Source organism: Corapipo altera, unplaced genomic scaffold, assembly GCF_003945725.1.
Source record: "Corapipo altera isolate COAL_440 unplaced genomic scaffold, ASM394572v1 142, whole genome shotgun sequence".
NCBI lineage: Eukaryota > Metazoa > Chordata > Aves > Passeriformes > Pipridae > Corapipo > Corapipo altera.
In genome coordinates, this window is record NW_020884966.1 from 1,720,073 (window position 1) to 1,740,985 (window position 20,913).

Sequence of the window (20,913 nt, forward strand, 5' to 3'; positions counted from 1 at the left end):
GGGGGGGGCCGCCGGGGGGTGGCGGCGGCGGCGCCGCGGCTGCCGCCCCTCGTCCCCGGAGAGGCGGGGGAAGCCCCGCTCGGGTTTGTTTTGCGAACTGCGCCCGTTTCGCCGCGGCCGAGCCCGCCCGGACCGCGCTCGCCGCTCGTCACGTGGTAAGTGCCGCTTTCGCCCCGCGCCCGCTTCGCCCCGCGCCCGCCGCGCCTCCCCCGCCGCCCCTTTGTTAGAGCCGCCGCGCCCCGCCGGGCCCCGCCGGCGCCGCGCCCCAACTTCTCCGCACCCCCTGCCTCCCCTTCCCCTCCCCCGGTGCGGCGGAAAGTGCGGGGGTCGCCGCGGGAGAACCACCCCCACCCCCCCCCCCCCCCCCCCCCCCTTTGCCCCCCCCCCCCCCCCCCCCCCCCCCCCCCCCCCGCCCCGGGGAACCGCAGCACCGGGGGCGGCGGCGCCGCTTTACATTGAAAATTCCACCCCCGGGGGTCCCGCAGGGTCGGGTCGGGGCCTCTCACGTGGCCGCGCTGCCCCCGGGGAGGGGAAGGGACGGGAGGGAGGGGAAGGTTGGTGGGGGGGGGGCACCATTCCCTAACCTGGGGGAAAGGGGTTGGAGGGGAGGGGTTGGGGGGGGACGACACACACACACACACGCGAAGTTTTAAAAGTAAACAGAAAAAAAAAATTTAAATTGCATAACCTCAAATCTTGCAAAACGCGTGGAAGGGAGCGGGTCCTCCCGCGGCCCCAAATCCGGCTGGAAAATAGGAGCGGAGCGGTGCCGGTAATCCCGGTGGGCTGTCACCGGCGGGAGCCGTGTCACCCGGGCGCTCTCCCTGCTCCCGGGGTGCACAATAGCGTCATTTTCCAGGTGCCTTCGAGCTCCAAAACCATTTCCCTCTATTTACTTTCCGGCCGCATATTTTGTATTTTATTTTGTTTCGAACCGATCCAGAATTATTTTCCCCCAAACAAGCTGGGAGAGTCCGGCTATCCTGAAATGCTTGCTGTGATCCCTACGTGTGTTTACTTCCATCATGGGATTAGCATCTTCTGGTGCTTGATTACGGAGAAATTTCCGTCATTTGGGGTATAAATGGGGGTCATGTAGAAGGAAAAAGAAAGCGGTAATTATATCGGGAACTAACCTTATTTTCTCCCCAAAGATCAGACCCTCCTTCCAAACGGAGGTGTCATCCCTTCGCTCCTTAAATTTGTGTCCAGGTGGAGCAGAAGGCAGGCACTCCACAGATTATATTCCCTGTTATGTAAAATGCACTTGAATGACAAACTGTAGTTTTCCATGAAACCGGTCAGGATATGGGAGGAACTGCAGGTCTTTTTATTTGTTTTGACTGACCATTATATTTTGAACTGGTTTGGGCCACGGCCGTGGTGGTGGTTACATCATGTCATGTGTTGTGTACAGGGCGCTTTGTGCCTCTAAAAATAAGGTGAGGACAAGGCCCGTTTCTCCCGGGGTGGGAAAGTCGGGAAGGACTTCTGTGTGGGTCGGTCCCGCTGCCAGCGGGGGGGATAAAACATTTTGGGGGGGGGGTGGTTGAGGTGTGACGCCTGTCCGTGTGTGAGACCGAACCTCTGCCGCGGGGAGGAATCCAGGGCTCTGTTTGTGTAGAAGCGTTTTCTCTTTAAAACCATATTTGTCCTTTTTATAGCCTTTGTTTTCATGGAGGAACCTCCGATGCTCTTCCCTGCTTTAGCGTAGTCCTCTTGGATTTCCATTCTGGCACGGGAACAGCGACACTGCTCAATCTGATTACATATATATATATTTTTTTTTTTTTTCTTTAATTGAGAGGTCAGCAGCCTTTTTAAATCAGCGAAGGGGGAAGTGAAATAGAGTTGACCTGGGGGCGGTGAAGGAGAAGCTGGGGGAACCCCCAGTTTGCTGCTGGGACCAGGATCCCGGGAGCTCAGTTTCCCTCCCCTTGGTGTCGGCCTTCGCCCGCCCTCGGAGACCAGATATGGGCGGTGTGTTTTTTGGCGCGGGAGGGACGGGGAGGGTGGTTTTTTTTTTTTTTTTTTCCTGTAGCCACACTGCCAAGGTAGCACAGCTGTGTAGGGCTTAATGGATTGATATGCTGCAGGAGCAGTTAATTGTGGAACTTGGTTGTGGTCCTGTTATAGCTGATTTGTAATGATTTAGCAATGAGGATGACTTGTGTTCCTCGTCAGAGGTGATAAAGCAGCAGATGACCAGGCAGATGTGGCTGTGTGTGTTTCTCTTACGCCTTTTTTCCCCCCTCTTTTGCCTTGTATTTGTTTTTTTTTTTACGCTGTATTTCAGTCTCATTTGCTCTCGGAGATCATCTGGTAACCGGAGAGCTGGGGAGGTTCTGACATCACACAAGGCAGGGGTGAAAACCGAGCAGTTCTGTGACCAAAGTCACTTCCTTTTGCCCTGTTTATAACTTGTGTTTTGGTGAAGGCCACTGCCATTATCTAAGGAACGCTTGGAACAAAGACTGTCTCTGGAGTTCCAGCACTCCACCCTTCCCTGCTTGGGCTCCACTCGCTGCCTGTCCTTAGGAACCTCTAAAGGCTTTTCCAGGGAAGATGAGACTCAGTGTGCAGTGAGGTAAAGATAAGGCCTGAGGGTTCTTAGGCCCAGCCCAAGGGAAAGGGTGAAGCTTGGGGAGTGGGAGGAAGGGGCAAGCAGCACATATTTTGATTTATGGGCCTCCCCCCCCACCCCCTTCCCATATAATTTTCTTTTTCTGCAAAATTACATCTTTCTGTTTTTTGAGAGTGGGTCAGTGCTATCTCTGCCCATCCTCATTTAACCTGATCTTTTGCATTTTTTGTTTCTTTTTTTTTTTACTGGACTGTGAGGGAAACAGGTGGGCCAACTTAGGCCTGAATGGGAATTTAATTCCTGGAAGGGTCTCAGGTGGATCACATAGTGATCAGACCAAATAATAAGTAAGTTCTGCACGCCTGCCTCTCTTCACAGTGTTTATCCTTCCATTAAAAAGAGCCTCTGGAATGGCAGGTGATCTGAGAAGCACCGTTTCCGCTGCTGCATTTTATAAATACCATGTCCCAGCTCATGACTTCCAGGAATACAATGTCTATCTGGAATGAAAAGCAGCAAAGGCTTGGTTTGAGAATCCTTCCCTGTAAACAGCGGTTTAACTGCGTCTTTGAGGATGCAGTTTTTCTGTGACAAATCGTTTAAATTGGAATAAAAGCTTTCTGTTCTTTCTCAGCTGGGCCAGGAGTTGTCATAACCCAAATCACCAAGAGTCTGGGTGATGCAGGCCTTGAGTAAACATAATTCCATTAAACCCTGTGCGTGTCCTCATCAGCCCGAGTTCAGAGCCGTGTTTTTGGAAGAGGAGAGTTTGGATAAGGTCCCATTTAGGTTTTTTTCAAAGAAAGTTAGAAAATCAGTCTGTATCTGCCCTGCCCCTGCTGTCAGCAGGTGACTGCCAAAGGAGAACTCGGTCTGGAGAGTGAGACAAATGGAGAAATGGGATATGTTAATAGCTGGGAGGACTTAATTCTGGAGAGCAGAGTTTTGCCAGCGCAGTGTCAGAATTTAGCAATGAAAGTGTGCTGTTTATCTGATAAAACGAGGAAAAACGGTAACAAAATCGCATCTCAGGAGGGGAAAGGGGAGCAGCTGTCAGCCCAAACAGGCCTCGTCCTCATCTGTGCCTGAGTTAATCTCTTGCTGCAAACTTATTATTTTATTTAGATTTGGTGGAAAGGAAAGTTTAATTGAAATACATATTTCTGTATCGGGAGCTGCTTCGGGCCTCAGAGGCCTTAGCAGAGGGTGGACCTGAAAGATTCCTCATTTTCAGCTCTATCACACATTGGGAAACGTCTCTCTGAAATCTTTATAACTTCCTGTCGAGGTCTGCAGCGACAGAGGATGCCATGGGAAGGTGACTGTGAAGTTACCTTGCACTAAACGAGGAAGAGCCAACCCAGCTCAGGCTGTAATTACAGCTGTGAGAAGGAACCTGTGATGGGTGAGGGAACATCACCTTCGATTAAACGAGTGCCTGGGTTCTGCAGCTCGTGTCATCTTGTTTTTAGCTGCTGCCATGGCAGTCGTGGTGGGCTGTGCTCTCTCCTCGGAGCAGGAGGAGCTGGGAGCTGCAGTCAGCTGAGCTGTGTCGAGTCCTGGGGAACAGTGAGCTGAACTCCAGTATTGAAACTCGGCTGGAGTCGAGGCTGCCGGATTGGGCAGGGATCTGGTGATTTGGGACACTTAATTCTGCTGCTCTCTGGGCTGTTATTTCCTCTTCAGGGCATGGCCAGTTATCCCAAGGCACTCCAAAGGACTTTTTCCACTGACAGTCTGTGCCCTGTTCTAAAGCATTAAGTATAAAATATGAAGTTTTAACTTGGTGCCACTTATGAGTTGGGGGGGTGTTAAAAGTTTTGGGAACAATCACATGCTTTTGAGTAAAGGTTGGTATGGCTGCACCTACTGAATGAAAATGTGTCTTTAAATTTAAAAGGCAATTCTGTTTTTTGTTTAACTTGCTCCCTGAGTCCTGAGTTCAGTTTTTCATATTTCCTGGGCAACTTGCCCAGATTATGCGAAAGAAAAACAAAATCTCTCTGATACTGGATGGGGGAGACCCAGATTCCACAATTCAAGCTTTTTTATTTTATTTTTTATTTTTGACTCTGAGAGGCTGCTGCTTTCTGCAAATGTCCCATTGTTGTTTTTTAAACCACATTCCTTTTGATTCGACTCTGAACAGCAACTTTGTTCTGTAGAGTAACTTAACAGCGATGGAGATTTTTATCTCCAGCTGCTTTGTTTTCCGGGTGAAGGTGTTTGTGCCTGTAATTATTCACCTTTCCAGACTTTTGTTTGGGGAGATGACAGTTAATGTTGCTTTGTGGCTTTTGTTTTTCTTTCTGACATCATATTGATGAAACCTCCTTTACCTCAGATGATGCAATTGATTTGGTTTATTTATATCCAGTGAGAATTCACAGGCATAAGAGGGAATTATTCTTGCAGAAGGAGACCTCAGTTACTGCTCAGAGCTGACCAAACCCTGCCACTTGTGTGGACCAGCAAGTGGAAACAGCAGCTTTTAGTTGGAAACAAATAAAAATGGAGCTCAGTAGCATTTCTTAATATTTCTGGCATGTTCTTACTATTAAAATTCTCATTTTCCCAGGGAGATTAGGTGCAAGTCTCTGGTGTTTAAGATATAGAAGGTACTCATGTTTATGTTGTAAAAATCTGTGGTTCTTGTGTATGTTCTTCGCTTTTTTTTTATATTGATATTCAGAAAAAAAGCCTGTTTCTCAAATGTGGGTCACTGTAAGCACACAGTCTGCACGTGATAACTGGCTTATCAATAAGGTGATCGTCCTGTACTTGCCTGTCACGTTTCCTTAATTAAAGCTTTGAGAGTTGCCTCTCATGTAAATCTCTTTCTAAATGGGTAAACATCTGTCCTACAACTATAAAATGTTGGAAGGTGGTAACAAAAGGCAAGTAGAAGATCTGCTGTGGAGAATAGGTGTAACTTTTGGTAGGTGGACATTGTGGATGTGGAAAATACTTGCAGGGCTCGGGGAGTGAGTTTTTGTGTGTTGTTACCTGCTGAGGTTAGAAGCACAAATGATGTGTTTTACTTGCAAAATGAAGTGTAGAGGGATTTTATTTCAGCAGGTTTGGGGTTTTTTTTGTGTTATTGTTTTTTTTTTTTTACCGCTGAAACATCTTTGTAACCACACGAATTGAAGAGCTGGCTGTGCTCTCGATTTGCAGTGGGGGAGGAGAGGGGAAGTGGGAATTGGTATAATACTCACTTCCTTCAGAGTAACTTTGCTTTTATTTGCTTTTAACAGCACCTTTGTGTACGTCAGGAAATGGGTGTTGGGGAGGGCAGAGCTTTGGGGGGGAAGGGGTTTGAGGGTGTTGTGACCTGGGGGAGGCTGGCACTGAACAGGGAGGTTATTTGTCCTTGTGTGTGTGTGTAAGTCCTCCCCACGACCATCCATAACCTCCTCTGCCTTTGTTTCTCGTGCCAGTTTTAGGAGAAGGGGAATGTGCCCAGGTGGGTTTGAGGGAGGAGACCTGGGGAAGCAGAGAGGCCTGGCAGCAGCTCCAAGGAGCAGACCCAGTGTGGCTGGAAACTGGGCTGTGGGGACAGGAATTTGGGTATAATATCAGGGATTTAGGCTGTGATTCAGGGAATATAGGTACATTCTTGTGTGTCACCAAGCAGTGATGGGAGGGCTCGAAGGCAGAGGTGGGTGCAGAGCTCAGTGGTCTGAGAAGGGAGGCCAGGTTGGGATTGATGTCTGGGAGGAGACCTGCTGGTGGGAGAGCATGGAGAGCCCTTCCAGAGGGAAACTGGAGTGACTCTTGAGACTACTCAGAGCTCCCTGATCTTCTCATGAGCCTCACTGGAAGCACCAGGTGCCTGATTTCTCTCCAAGAAACTCTGGGCACAGAGATTTCAGCAGGCCAAAACTTCCTATACTCGTTTTGGGCTTATTTTCTGAGGTACTGCACAAAATCATGTGCTTGGAAAACCAGTTCTCCTTTCAAGGCCCGATTTTAAATTGGGTTTTAAAAGCAGAGAGTCTTGAATAAGTCAGCACAGGGAAGGATTGTTTTCAGGGGTGTCATGACCCGGGGTATAGTGTGACTGGGCGTGTTCCTTGTGCCTCCTCCAGCATCCCATCGTTTCCTCGACTTTATTCCCACTCTTCCCTCTGCTCTGTCTTGAAAAAGTTTGAATATTGGTGTAGTTGATGTGGAGTTGTGGGTGAAGCCTCCTGAGTAGTCCTGGTGCCTTTCCTCCCTCGGTGGCCTCCCGTGCACTCCTTGGGAAGCGAGGGAAGATGGGCGAGTTACGGTTACCCTGGTTTTACCTGCTTTCTGCAGCCTTTCATCTCTGCTCTGTTAATTACTGCTAACTGCTCTGGCAGTGCTCTAGTTTTAAAGGGAAAATGAAGAACATTCATTCAGTATTATCCAAAGACACACCATAAACAGTTCCACGTTGGCCTTCTAGAAGCAGCTCCTCTTGGATCTTCCCAAGTGAAGTCCAGCACAAGGGTTGTGTCTTCCTGCAGAAGGCAGGGCTGGAGTTGTACCGTGGCAGATGTGGTGGTGGAACTGGAGCAGTATCCAGGTACTCTGGCAGTTGTCTCCCAGCAGGAATTGTGGCAGAGGAGAAGCCTCTTGGTCCTGCACGTGTCCCCTCGAGTGCTGGGAATTGTCCACCCTTGGCAGGGAAACACTGAAAAAAGGGACCCGTGGGTGCTTACATTGATCTGCTGGTACTGATGGGTGGCAGCAGTTTGGGTAGAACTTGCCCACAGGGTTTGGGTCCCAGAGGTGGACAGAAAATCTGGGAGGATTCCTGGAATTACTGTCAGAATTGTCAGAATGCTCTGAAAGGCCCTCAGACTGTGTGAATGACCTTCTCTTTCCATTCTATAACCTTTCCAACTTTTCTTTGTTCCTGTTTCCTCAGAGATGCCTCACCTCCCTCTCCAATTCCCTGTTAGGAAATTCCTGATAAGTGTAATATGGCTTTAATAACAACCCAAACTTATAAACAGAGGGAGGGAATGCACTTGCAAATGTTCCTTGATGTTTTTTCCAGGGGTTGCTTGTGAAAGTAGAGATTTAATTCAGTGTTAGAGAAACCAGTGCTGTCCAGCACGCAGAGAGTTTATAAGGACCTAAATAAAATAAAAAGAATAGAGCCAATAACTTTTGGAGGTCATCTTTAAGCTACTAGAACAAAGCCTTATTCTTAGGGGAGGCTTTCCAGGCTTCCAAAGTATTTTAAATGCTGTCCACCCAACGAAAAGTGGAGCCAAGGAGGTTTGGAGTAGCTTAGCAGGAGGATTTTCTGTTTTCAAGTGAGTTTGGTAACCCGGAGGAAGAGGCATTGTCGAAGTTTTGCTTCCGTTTTCTACTTCTCTTAATTTAACTGAGCCGATGACCTGCAAATTTAGGTCATCACCTAAAACTCTCTTCAGCCTGGGCAAACTCCTGAGTGACTGCAGTCCGTGTGTGTATGTTCAGAAAGAATCATTTAGCACCAAGTGGAGGATTTTCTGCACTTTTTGCAGTTGGGTGTTTCTGAAGCTGCTGTGGTGAAGAGCCCTGGTCCCGAGTTTCCTCTGGAAGGGAAACCCACGTGTTTCTGTAGAACTGGGAGAGCCCATTAGGGACAGTCACTCCCAGTGTGTGTGTGTCTAGTGAAGGCCTTGGAAGGAGGCTGGAGTGGAGGAAGTCTTTATTCTGTCAGTCTTCCTCCCTGCTCTCCCAGGGGCGTCTTAGCTACAAGTGGAAAGTTCCCTGCAAGCTCCTTTTTTTTCTTTTCTCCCTGAGTAGTCATGTTCAGTTTTTATTTGTGGACCCAAATGGTACCTAAGAGCCATTTTCACTGAGTGTGGCCTGAACTTTTAGGCAGTGCAGATCCTTTCTCAGATCCAGAACGTGGGCAGGAGGTGAAGGGGGTGAGACTGCTCAGGTGAGACCCCCCTGCAGAGCTGCTCCAGCTCTGGGTCCCCAGCACAAGAAGGACATGGAGCTGTTGGAACCAGTCCAGAGGAGGCACCAAGATGGTCAGAGGGATGGAGCAGCTCTGCTGGGAGGAAAGGCTGGGACAGTTGGGATTGTTCAGCCTGAAAAAGAGAAGCTTTGTGGCCTTCCAGGACCTGAAGGGGCTACAAGAAAGATGGAGAGAGACTGTTTCCAAGGGCCTGGAGGGACAGGACAAGGGGGAATGGCTTCAAACTGCCAGAGGGCAGGGTTAGATGGGATATTGGGAAGAAATTCTTCCCTGTGAGGGTGGGGAGGCCCTGGCACAGGTTGCCCAGAGAAGCTGTGGCTGCCCCTGGATCCCTGGAAGTGTCCAAGGCCAGGTTGGACGGGGCTTGGAGCAACCTGGGCTGGTGGAAGGTGTCCCTGCCCATGGTAGGGGGTGGGACTGGATGGGCTTGGAGGTCCCTTCCAACCCAAACCATTCTGTGATTCTCTTGACTGTGGAAGGCCTGAGTTTTGGACCTGGTGAGGAGCCAGCCAGCTGGCCAATGTACACAGTCATTGGAAGCCACACAGAGCAAATAATTTTGGGCATGTGCTGTGAGCCTTCCCCCCATGGGAACGTGGGTTTGTTTCTCTAACTCATCTCTGACTTTTCACAAAAATTGAGGGTTTAGTACTTGGTGTTTTTCAGCTCTAATGTCTTGCCTGTGGTCCCTGTTGTGGGGAAGCACCTGGGTCTGACGCTGGGGAGCAACTGTGGTGCAGCTGGATGAGGCTGGAAACAAAACTGGCTGGGAAATTTTCCTTGCTCAACATATTAAAACTTCAGATAGTCCTCGCTTTTCCTGTAAAGTGGTGTATTAATTTGGTCATTGGGATGTGTTAATGAACAGCTACAACAAGCTTATGCAAATTTATGTGAAATTAGAGAATTGGCATATCAGGCAAGAGATCAGGGCAACTTTTTATTATTAAATTGGCATTGAAGTATCTTATGAAGATGCTAAATAACTTCAGCAGTAAAAAGAAAATAAAATAACTGTTGCTCTGGCAGCACAGCCTGTGCTGAGGGTTATTTGAATGTTATTTAAAAAGGCATTTAAAAACACTGACACCTTCAGTGGTAAAGAAAGAGGGTGAATGACCAAAAACTTGAAGGCAGGTGGAAGGTGGTTGCAGTGTACAGGAATGAAGTGTCTTGGGTTATTTCTCTTAACTTGTTTGCTCTAGTTGAGTTAAGCCCTGGCTTGCTCTGACAGTCAGTGTAGAACTGCTCTGTGTGTGTGGGTTAATTTTTATCCATGCTCTTGAAAGGGAAATGGGAATTGCTAACACTGGAAATCACCTGGCTCATTTGGAAATGCACTTCTGGGAAAGTAGGTTTCATATACACCAGGGAAGTGCCTTTCTTCAAATCCAAGGTTTTCAGGGAAGCAGTGGGGTTTCTTTAGCTACTGGGAGTTTTAGCATATGGAGATTTGTTCCCATCAAGCCCTGTCTGTGTTCCATGTTATAGTTCTAATTTGTCATTTTTAACACCCCTGAGCTGGCAGTAGAAGCAGTAAAAACTGTTTCATAGGTGTAGCTCGGGGACTGTAATGATGAAGTTGGTGAGCTGCTGGCACTGAGGAATAGGTGTTTTCAGGGCCAGGCCTTTCATGGAGGCCTGAAAGGATTCTGGTGTGCTCGTGGATATACTGAAAGATGGGAACAGCTGTTACAAACAGGCATTATAAGAAAGATATTAAGCTATTAGAGAGTGCCCAAAGGAGGGCAATGAAGATGGTGAAGGGCCTTGAGGGGAAGCTGTGTGAGAAGTGGCTGAGGGCACTTTGTCTGGTCAGCTGGAGAAGAGGAGACTGAGGGGAGACCTCATTGCAATTACAACTTTTTCAGGAGGGGCAGAGGAGGGGCAGGGACTGAGCTCTGCTCTGCGGGGAGCAGGAACAGGACCCAGGGAATGGCTGGAGCTGTGTCAGGGCAGGTTTAGGTTGGATCTCAGGGAAAGGTTCTTCCTCCAGAGGGTGGTTGGCACTGACCAGGCTCCCCAGGGCAGTGGGCACAGCACCAAGGCTGCCAGAGCTCCAGGAGGGTTTGGATGATCCTCTGGGGCACAGGGTGTGGCTCCTGGGGATGGTCCTGTGCAGGGCCAGGAGTTGGACTTAATGATCCTTTGGGGTCTCTTCCAACTTGGCATATCCTGTGATTAACTTCAGGAGATCCTGAGGACCAGCTTGTGTGCTGCTGCTTCTGTTCCCACCCTCCTGGTGCCCGAGTGGCTCCAGGGAGCTCCAGGCTGGGGCTCTGGGAGGAAGGCAGGGATCGCGTCCACGAGCCTCGCTGCCGTTACCTGTCTCGTTCGGTTTATTTTCCCTCAAGTGCAGTTCCTAACTGTGTCTTTTCCCCTTCCCTCGTGCAGGCTGCCCTCGGGAGAGGCAGTGGGAGGCAGTGGAGCTGGCCTCGGCACCGGGAGAGGCTGGACTTCCCGTCTCTCTGTGCTGAATGGCTGCGATGGCGCCCGCTCTCACTGACGCAGCAGCCGAAGCTCACCACATCCGATTCAAGCTGGCTCCCCCGTCCTCCACCTTGTCACCTGGCAGTGCCGAGAGCAACGGCAACGCCAACAACATCCTCCTGGCTGCCAACGGCACCAAAAGGAAAGCCATTGCTCCGGAGGATCCCAGTCTAGATTTCCGAAACAACCCAACGAAGGAAGAGCTGGGCAAGCTGCAGCCGCTGGTGGCCTCTTATCTCTGCTCGGATGTAACATCTGTCTCTTCAAAAGAGCCTCTGAAGCTGCAAGGAGTCTTCAACAAGCAGACAGTCCTTAAATCTCACTCTCTCTTATCTCAGTCCTTCTTGAAAACAAGTGATCTGTTGGGGAGGCAACCGGTGTTGGAATTCACTTTGGAGAATCTAAAAACAATGAGTACTAATAGCCAGCCACCTCTCCCACAAGCACCTGTAAATGGCTTGGCCAAGAAATTGGCCAAAAGTACCAATTCAGACCATGAAAACTCTAGTTCTCTGAATGGTGGGAAGTGTGCTCCTCCTTCTGCTGCCCTCCAGACTGTTGACTATAATACAGGAGGTTCTGAGCTGGGGGACTTGAAGACCGGGTTGACCAATTGCACTCTTCCACACAGAAGCCTTGATGCAGAGCACACGACTCCCTTTAGCAATAATAGCACTGCAAATAAATCTTCCCTTAATTCCACAGAGCAGCAGTGGGTGCTCGAGGGCGGCAGTGGAGAGACCCGGTTGCCCGGTGTCGCGAGTCGCTCCGACTTCGGGAGCAGCAAGTTGGAGGAGCAGAAACCTTCCCTGTTGGCTGGTCACCACAGCGCCCTCGACTCCGAGATGAGGACGAGGGCGCTGCTCCGGCGGCAGGCAGACATCGAGAGCAGGGCCCGCAGGCTGCAGAAACGCTTGCAGGTGGTGCAGGCGAAGCAGGTGGAGAGACACATCCAGCAGCAGTTGGGTGGCTTCTTGGAGAAAACTCTGAGCAAGCTTCCAGCTTTGGACCCGCTGAGGCATCGGAGCCAGCTGATGTTGACCAGGAAAGCAGAAGCAGCCTTGAGGAAAGCTGCGAGCGAGACAGTTACTTCAGAAGGCCTGAGCAACTTCCTGAAGAGCGATTCGATATCGGAGGAGCTGGAGAGATTCACGGCCAGTGGAATGGCCAACCTGAGGTGCAGCGAGCAGGCGTTTGACTCGGACGTCACCGAGAGCAGCTCGGGAGGAGAGTCGGACGTTGAGGAAGAGGAACTGACCAAAGCAGACCCGGAACAGCCCCATGTACCACTGTAAGTAGCACTCGTGCTTGTTTACTTCTGCTGATGGGGGAGCAAAGTAGATCTGTGGGTTTTGTAGGAACGCTAAATTTTGGATGGTCTCGGATCAGAGAATTGTTGGAGCTGGTGTGGTGTGATTTGCAGCACGTGCAGCACTGAAGATAAAATTCCTCATGCATATTGGAAATAGCCTTTGGTGTTTGTGGAGCAGCAAGTCCTGGAAATACTGGCTGGCTGGAGTGGTGTGAGCTGCAGATACAAACCCGGAATGCCATAAACACATTCTTTCCAAGATGTGTTGGACCTGTCCTCTGAAATTAAATGTTTGCTGTTTTGCAGTGGGAATATTTGTAGTAAATCTGTTGTGTAAAGTAAGGCCAGTCTGAATATCAGTACCTGGCAGTATATTTGTGACTCGGGAATTATTTTATTTGTTAAGTGGACTGGCTGGAAAAAAAAACAAACCTCTGAAAGGATTTGGTCCAAGTGCCAGGGGAAGTGTGAAATGTGTTCTCCTCTTGAATGTGGGAAATTATTGCTGGGAATTTTCATCTTGGCTGTGAGTTGCATTAAACGATGACAACAGCTTCATAATTATGTTGTTAACTGGATGCTGTTTGCATAAGTATTAGGTGTCAGTTTGTCTGTGGAGGAGGAAGATCCTTGTCAAGGCAAAAGGTCTTGAGACAGGTCAAGGAAGAAGGGAAATTTTTCTTCCAAACCCCAGAATTTTCCAGTATTTCACACAAATCTCTTAAAAGGCCATATTCTGTGTGTAGTCTGTGTGAAATCTTGCTTGCATCAGTAGATGATCTCTTCCACCCTGATGGACCTATTGAACCGAGACCTCAGTCTGTGAAGTATCGCTACGGTCGACAAAAAGCTCCCTGCAGCAGGCACAGGGGTCCTGGTTGGAATGCTGATGGCTTTCCCATCAGGGCTGGAAATAGTCACCAGGGCTTTCACATCCCTGCTCTGCTCTGGGTTTGTTCAGATCTCTGTGGAGAAATAACCGAGTGGACTCAGAGACCTGTTGTCCAGAGCAGGTTAATGGCTGCTCTGTGACACACATTTTACTGAACTGGGTAGATATGAACAGTGTGGGCACTTGGGAACTTCAGCCCCCTCCAAGCACACACTCATATGGATGAGTGCTGATAACCAGATGTTACAGCTCTTGGATATTAAATTCCCACTCAATGTCACATCGTGTTTTGGGATGGGGGCACAGGGTGAATTTCTGCATGTGAAGCCTTAGATGTGGCGTGAGTTCGGGTTTCTCCCAGTGCAAAGCTGGTAGCTGAACATGTGATCCCTCCTGGCTGGACATAAAGGGGTTCTTGTGCTGTTAGAAACAAGAGTTTAGTAACTTTATTCCTGATTTATAACATCCACAAACCTACCATTGGGATTACTAGCAAAATTGCATTTATAAGTCTTGTAGTAGCTATTGGAGGAGACATTTGATTAAAAATCTGTTCAAAATAATATTGAATTTCCCCTATTTGTGGGTTTCACGGCTTCACGTGTTGTCTGGCAAAGTGAAATTTCTTCGCCACTCCTCTTAATCCCAAGAGGAAGTGTGGTATTCAGAGACACGATGCGTGAAATTCTTTGCTGACTTTTCCGCCCTCTGCGTTCGTCATGCCTTCACGTCCCCAGTACCCTTAAAAAGCCAAAGATTGGAAAGCTCATAAAAAGACTGATCCCTCTATTGTCTCTGGGTTCAGAAGCTGGTGTGTGTGCACGCTGGCATCTAGGCCAGGCCCACCAAACCTCGTTTAAAGTTGGTGCCTGTGGGTATTTAGTAATTAGCAGCCCCGGCATTGACCGTCCTGTTGGATGAGTGCTGTGACATTGGGGCTCTGAGCTCTGCCATTGCCAGGGCTCAGTGTGTGTTGGTGCTTGTTAGAGACTCAGGTCGACCTTAAGGGCTGGTACAAGCCTCTGAGTGCATCTAAACCTCATTCTTTTCCAATAGTGCTGAGAGGCAGGAAGGGGAAGAGCCGAGTGTTCCACTGGGAAGCCGCCCTGGGCCAGCTGATTGTACAGAGCCATTGTACCTTGGTGTGAGTGCAGAGCCTGCTCAAGGAGGGCTGGATCTTGCATCTTGTAGAATTTATTTAGTAGAAGGAAGACTTGAACTCTGACTAATTTTGGTAGTGAGATGGAACATCTTAAGTGTGTAATGGAGATATTCCAAAGCACCCGGATGTGTTCCTGTGTAACCTGGGTTGGACTGGATGACCTCCAGAGGTCCCTTCCAACCCTGACTATTCTGTGATTTTGTAAACTTCTGTCTCATTCCACAGTCACCATCCCTTGGATCTGTATTGCATCTGGGTGCCTTTGCCTTCCCCCAAAAAACTGCTGCTTCCTCCTACACCTTCAGTGAGAGTTGTGCTGCAGTTTTCCAAGCCCACTGGCACTGAGGGGCCATGTCACCAACTGCCTCTGGGATTCGAGTAGGAGCAGGCAAAAGAAACAAAGACTGCTTACATCATGCTTAGATAAGAGCTGACCTTTGAGTTTTTCTGGCGTGGTGGCATTCCAGAATCAGTATCTGGTCAAGGACAGACTTTGAAGCGTTTGTACTGTTCTGACCTGCCTGATCTCGGCTATGGAGCAGCATCTCCCTGAGGAATTACATCTTCCCAGCAGCGTTAGGGGTGTATCAGAGCCTGGCAGGTCCTTTTAAAGCACTCCCAGATGTGCTGCCCAGGAAGGTGCCGTCACTCCGGTGCATAACCAGGCCATGGTTAATGCATAAACAAAGCAGGGAGGTGTTTGTTCCACCTTTGGGAAGCCCTGCCAGCCATGGGCTGGGTTTAACAAGGTGCTGCTGGTTCTCAGGCAGCCGATGGGGAAGGCAGGTGTGTGCAGGCAGGGTTGGGCCGTGCTGTCCTTGGGTTTGTGTCCATCCAGCACCACCACGTTGCACTTGAGCTGCTCTCGGGTTGGTAACACAGCTCTGCCTCGGCCGAGATCCCCGTCCATGCTGCTCCAACAGTGTGAGAGGTGCAGAGGAGGATTGGGAGGAGGCAGCTTTGCCTCTGCTCGGAGGTGAGGAGGGCAGGTTGGAGCCTTCCCTGTGGAGAATCCCAGCTTCTTTGGCTGGGTGCGACTGGAGGCAGGAGCTGTCTGTGACTGTGAAACCTGTGTGACTTTGAAAGGGCCCACGTGCCCTTTTGGGGTGGGGATGCCCTGGCACAGGGTGCCCAGAGAAGCTGTGGCTGCCCCTGGATCCCTGGAAGTGTCCAAGGCCAGGTTGGATGGGGCTTGGAGCAACCTGGGCTGGTGGAAGGTGCCCGTGGCAGGGGGTGGAACTGGATGAGCTTTGAGGTCCCTTCCAACCCAAACCATTCCTTGGTTCTGTGCTGCTGTCAGTGTGGTGGGATCAGGAAGTGCTGTTTGTGAAAGGTGGCTTGGAGCAGGGCATGGAATTCCTCCCAGTGCCCGAGGGCTGCTGGCTGGAATCTGGCTTGTGTGGCCAAGTGATGGTTTAGCAAGTCATCAGAGAGAGTCCTGGTGTTTCTGTGGCCCTGTGTTAATACATGTAAATAGGAAATATGTCATATGACTGGTGCATCTTTATAGCAGTTGCTTTTTTCAGACTGGTTGGTTCTTTGGTGTTCTTGTGTTTGCCTGTAGACAAGTTTCATCAGAATTTGTGAGTTATTTTTGGCTGATTAGTTACCTGTGTCAAACAGCAACACAGGCATGAGCTGGTGAGAGGTGGGTGATTTAGTCTCTAATCCTCAACTTCAGTCTGTACCATGGAAAAATTTTCTGAAAAGGTAGTGAAACCAAATATTTAACTGGGACTTATCTTTTAGCTCAGGTTTCTTATCTGGAAAGTCACTGGTTGGTTGGCAGTTGCACCAACCTGCTGAGAGGGAACTGAAGTTCCTAGTGACCAACTTCTCACACCTCTGACTTCCCACAGGACCTTTTCCAGGGGTCAGGCAGTACCTCCAGTGTTCAGTTGTGGTTGTTACGATGCCTATGGCCACGATGCCTTTAATTATTCCCGTGCACTTTAATTATTCCCATTTACTGGTGGGAAATCCGAGCACCTTCTGCACTTTGGTGTTGCAGTGAATCACTTCTCAGCCCGTGTGTTGTCTCCTCCCTGTGCTGCGTCACGTTGTGCTGCCGGGATTTCAGAGTTGCTGGGCTTGGAGTAGTAATTAAGATTTCTCACAAAGAAGTGCTTTTCCCAGCACTCATTTCCAAGGCCTATGTTGGAGAGGGATGCACATGGCACTTGCATTGGGGGTTCTTTGAGGGGTGGTCACAGTTGGTGCATCAGCTGACTGAGAAATGGGGTTTAGAAATTCTGGGTTTTCTCCCTCGATCATGTTTTTGAAGCGAGAGTGTGATAATAAAGCCCATACCTCAAGGGCAATTAGATAGTATTTCTCAAATCTGTGACTTCATGGGACTGTAATTCAGATGGCAAATCCCACACTGTAATGCAGATGGCAAATCCCACGCCGTGGGGACTAAGGAAGCTTTTCCTACTGGTCAGAACCACATTTTGCTGAATGATTTATGCAGAGCAATCCTAAAAGTTTATCTTACTCTTTATTTCTTTTTCAGTTACCTGCTTGATTTTTTTGGGCTGTTTTTCTTGTTTACTTCTACCTTTGCTCATAGGTGCTGAGGTCAGCATGGTGCTTAACTATATTTTTCAGCTATTTATGAAAACTGGCATATGCTGTACCTGAATTGCTGTAATCCAGGTGCTGGTCAGGAGAGATGTCCCTTAAGCCTCTCTCAGTTGGGAAGAGAGAGCGAATCCTGAAGTGTTCTTGCTTTGCATTTGAAAGCAGAACAATAGAGCAGTTCATTGTTGAAAAATGCTTAATCAGGTATCAGTAAGTAGGACACTCCAAGTCCCTCTTGCTTTTAAGAAAAGAGGGTGAGTGAGAACAGGGTTGGTTATTTCTTGAAGAGGTGCTGGTCATAGTACACCTTTTATAGACATAGGGTGTCTGATAAGTTGTTCCTGACTTTTATCAGATCCTCGTGCAGCCCTCGCTGGAGTTGTGGCAGGGAGGTTTGGTGGGTTTGAGGTAGGTACATTTCCATCCACAGAACTTTGGAAAAGGCAGTGTTGTTCTCTTTCATCCAAGAGAGAGTTTGATGGTTTGGTTTCAATTTATCTTTTTAGGCTAAAATCATATTTGTTCGTGGGAAGGAGCAGAAGGGAACCATGGAAGTGTTCCAGGCCAGGTTGGACGGGGCTTGGAGCAACCTGGGCTGGTGGAAGGTGTCCCTGCCCATGGCAGGGGTGGAACTGGGTGGTCTTTAAATTCCCTTCCCACCCAAACCAGTCTGGGATTCTGTGATCCATCACTCCATGTTGGGTCACACATGCAAGGAATAACGTTGGCTTTGGGTGCTGTGGTTCAAGAAAACACTGGAATTTGGTGTGTGGGGTGTTGATGCAGACAGAGCGTCTCTGGCAGATGCCCTTGGTGCTCTGGAAGGGTGTTGGGTTGTTCTGTTTGCAGTCAGGTCTTCTTTCCCTGTTTCTTGGGTTGTGCTGAGCTGGTGTGTGGAAGATAATGTGGAGGACTGGGAATGATTTGGTGTCTGGCACTGCCAATAAACTGCTCTTTGTCTCTGTAGCCCTCACCCAGTGGGGCAGCAAGTAAGAACAGGCTGTAGTTCAGATGTTTTTAGGACTTGTGGGTGACACTTTGGATAGGGTTGTATAAATATTTACTTTACTTTTCATTGGAAAAAGCCTGTCAGAGCATCTGAAGCAGCAGAAACAAATTTTTCTGTGAAGTTTGTGAATGTGAACTGACATTAAAAACCCGACGTGGTGCTTGTGTGTCTCCTGTGGAATTGGAGTTGGTGTTTGAGCGAGGGAAAGGGGCCCCGTTTAGAGCTGATCTCCAGTGCTGAAGGCTAATATACCACTGTGGGGGATGGGGAGAGACTTACATTGTGTTACACCAGCGTCTGGGAGCAGCCACAGCTCAGAACTGCGTTTTTATTCGTGCTAATACTGCCACAAGACCAAAAACTACTGCATGGCTGAGATTAGAATTTCTGCATGGCTGAGATTAAAACTGAAGCAATGGCAAACGTGGAATTCCTTAAAGAAGAGCTTGTAAAGGTACTCCCAGGTGTCTTCCTGAAAGATTTGGGTTCCATTCTGCAGTGAGATGGGCTTCCCCCCCCTCCTTTGTTCTCTCCTCCAGCAGATCCGTTCTGGTTGCACTGGCTCGGCAGCACCAGACTTCCAGCTGGGGGAAAATGTTTTCCTTGCTAAACTGGCACTACCCCAAGAGCTTTTTCCACGGAGCGTGTTTTGGGCACACCCTGGATGTGGGACGTTTTGCAAGTGTCTTGTTTCAAAGGCTGGGAGAGCTTGGGTGGCTTTGCTGGGCCGTCCTCAGATAAAATGCTTTAGGTAGGAGAAAACTTGGAAAATTGACTTAGTTTTGGTTGCTGGATTTCAGAACGAAAGAAAGGACTTGAAAATGTAAATAGGTGAAGGCCTGTGTATTGACTGGGAATTCAGCTGGGAGATGGAAAGAGGAACATGAATTGCTGTTGGGTTTGCTGCAGTTGCCCTTCACATCTCTGGAGCCAAGTGGGGATGGTTCAGCTCCCCACCTCACTCCGAGCTGTCTCTGGTTGTGGCTCTGCATTTGAAAGACTTGCTTTCACTTGAAGTACTGAAATGGTTTCCTTAAGTAACATCCAGCTCTTTTTTCTTCCTTTTTTTTTTTAAATTTTTTTTCCCCTCTATTTCTTCTCACCCCCCTGTGACCTTCCCTGTGATAGGGTTACTTTCTGGAATGCCTGCTCCAGCTTTGACCTCGGCACTGAGCGAGCTATTTATGGGCAGGGTACCTGGCACAGGCACTCCGAGTTAAGGATTTGCTCCTGGTGCCTGGGACTTTCCTGTAAACCTGTGATTTCACTGCGTTGCATCAGCAGGCAGGGGGATGATGCTCTGGAGAGAGAGAATATTTAAAAGGGCACAGACAGTCAGAGTCTTGTGCTCTCGACACCTTCACTCTGCCGCTTTCACATCCACGTGACGATGACGGGGTGTCTCAAAAATTTCGCTGCAAACTGGTCGTGTTGAGGGTGGTTTCCCTAATTCCTGCCCCTCCCCAAAGCCAACCTTCAGCTTTGTGCCCAGACCTGCCTGTCCCAGCCGCTGGCCGTGGCAGGGAGGTCACCCCATGATGTGTTTAAAGCTCCTGTGTTGGTTGTGAGCCGCCAGGTTAGCGAAGGTGAAGCCCTTGGCAGATGGCTGTTTGCTCCCTGATGCTCCTGTGCAACCACGATGTCTCAGCTGCAAAACGAGATGTTCCCTGTGATAGTGGTGGCAGAGCTGGGCTGGCACATCCCGTGACGCTCCCGCTTCGGAGGCACATTAATTTGTGCTGCCTTATGAATGAGCACAGGGTGCTCCCTCCACAAGTGTGTGATTCTCCAAGAGGCCCAGCCCATTTTAAAGAGTCAGAGCTCCCTTATCTCTTAAATCTGTGCATCCTGGCTGTTAAATACATTCACAGAGCCGTAGAATGGTTTGGGTGGGAAGGAACCTTAAAGCTCATCCAATTCCACCCCCCTGCCATGGGCAGGGACACCTCCCACTATCCCAGGTTGCTCCAAGCCCTGTCCAACCTGGCCTTGGACACTTCCAGGGATCCAGGGGCAGCCACAGCTTCTCTGGGCAACCTGTGCCAGGGCCTCCCCACCCTCACAGGGAAGAATTTTTTCCTAATCTCTAATCTAAACCTACTTTCTGTCAGTGTGAAGCCATTTCCCCTTGTCCCATCACTCCAGGCCCTTGGAAACAGTCTCTCTCCATCTTTCTTGTCGTCTCCTTCAGGTCCTGGAAGGCCACAATTAGGTCACCCTGAACCTTCTCTTCTCCAGGCTGAACAATCCCAGCTCTCCCAGCCTTTCCTCCCAGCAGAGCTGCTCCATCCCTCTGGACTGGCTCCAGCAGCTCCATGTCCTTCCTGTGCTGGGGACCCCAAAGCTGGAGGCAGCTCTTCAGGGGGGTCTCACCTGAGCAGAGCAGAGGGGCAGAATCCCCCCTCCCCTGCTGCCTGTGCTGCTCTTGAGTTCTCTCCCACTTTTGCAGTGGAACAGTCAGAGGAGTGAGAGCACAGGGGTAGTTTTGACACAGATTCACTGCAGTGTGAGATGTCTGCTCGGTCAGCACCGAGTTTCAGCGAGTTTTGAATGTCATTTTGCTGCTCAAAAAGTGCCTCCTGGCTGGGTGGGTTTGTGAAAAACGACTTCATTTGGCTGCTGGCTTAATGAAACATTCAGTAATTTAAAACAGTGCAAAAAATACACCTCCCACTATAATAGTGACCTTTTATTTATATTGGGCTCAAAACATTTGATCATCAAATTACCCAAATAGAGAACTAAGGAGGATCAGGGTTCTCCTTGTGCAGCAGAGCTTTAGGCTTTTGTGACATTTTAGCAGTTTCCATAGTAACACATAACGATGTTGTAAGAAATGTTGCAGGAATTTTATTTGTCTAAGGGAGGACTTTAAAATATTAATGGCAGGCAGTGTGAACTGGGGGGAAGTGAGCCTGATGTGAGGCAGAG

At 49.2% G+C, this 20,913-nt stretch overlaps 1 protein-coding gene across 3 annotated transcripts in view; it reads left to right on the plus strand.

The window, feature by feature from the left end:
- Window positions 1-20,913, plus strand: part of KANSL1 (KAT8 regulatory NSL complex subunit 1) — a 98,726-nt gene that overhangs the window by 8,391 nt on the left and 69,422 nt on the right. For 2 of the 3 annotated variants that reach the window (XM_027664789.1, XM_027664791.1), the window contains exon 2: window positions 10,929-12,315. In XM_027664789.1, coding sequence (XP_027520590.1) covers window positions 11,012-12,315 — 1,304 coding nt within the window. In that variant the 5' untranslated portion in view covers window positions 10,929-11,011. Of the gene's footprint in view, window positions 1-39; window positions 156-10,928; window positions 12,316-20,913 lie in introns of those variants that run through there. The other variant, XM_027664790.1, reaches the window with a different exon arrangement.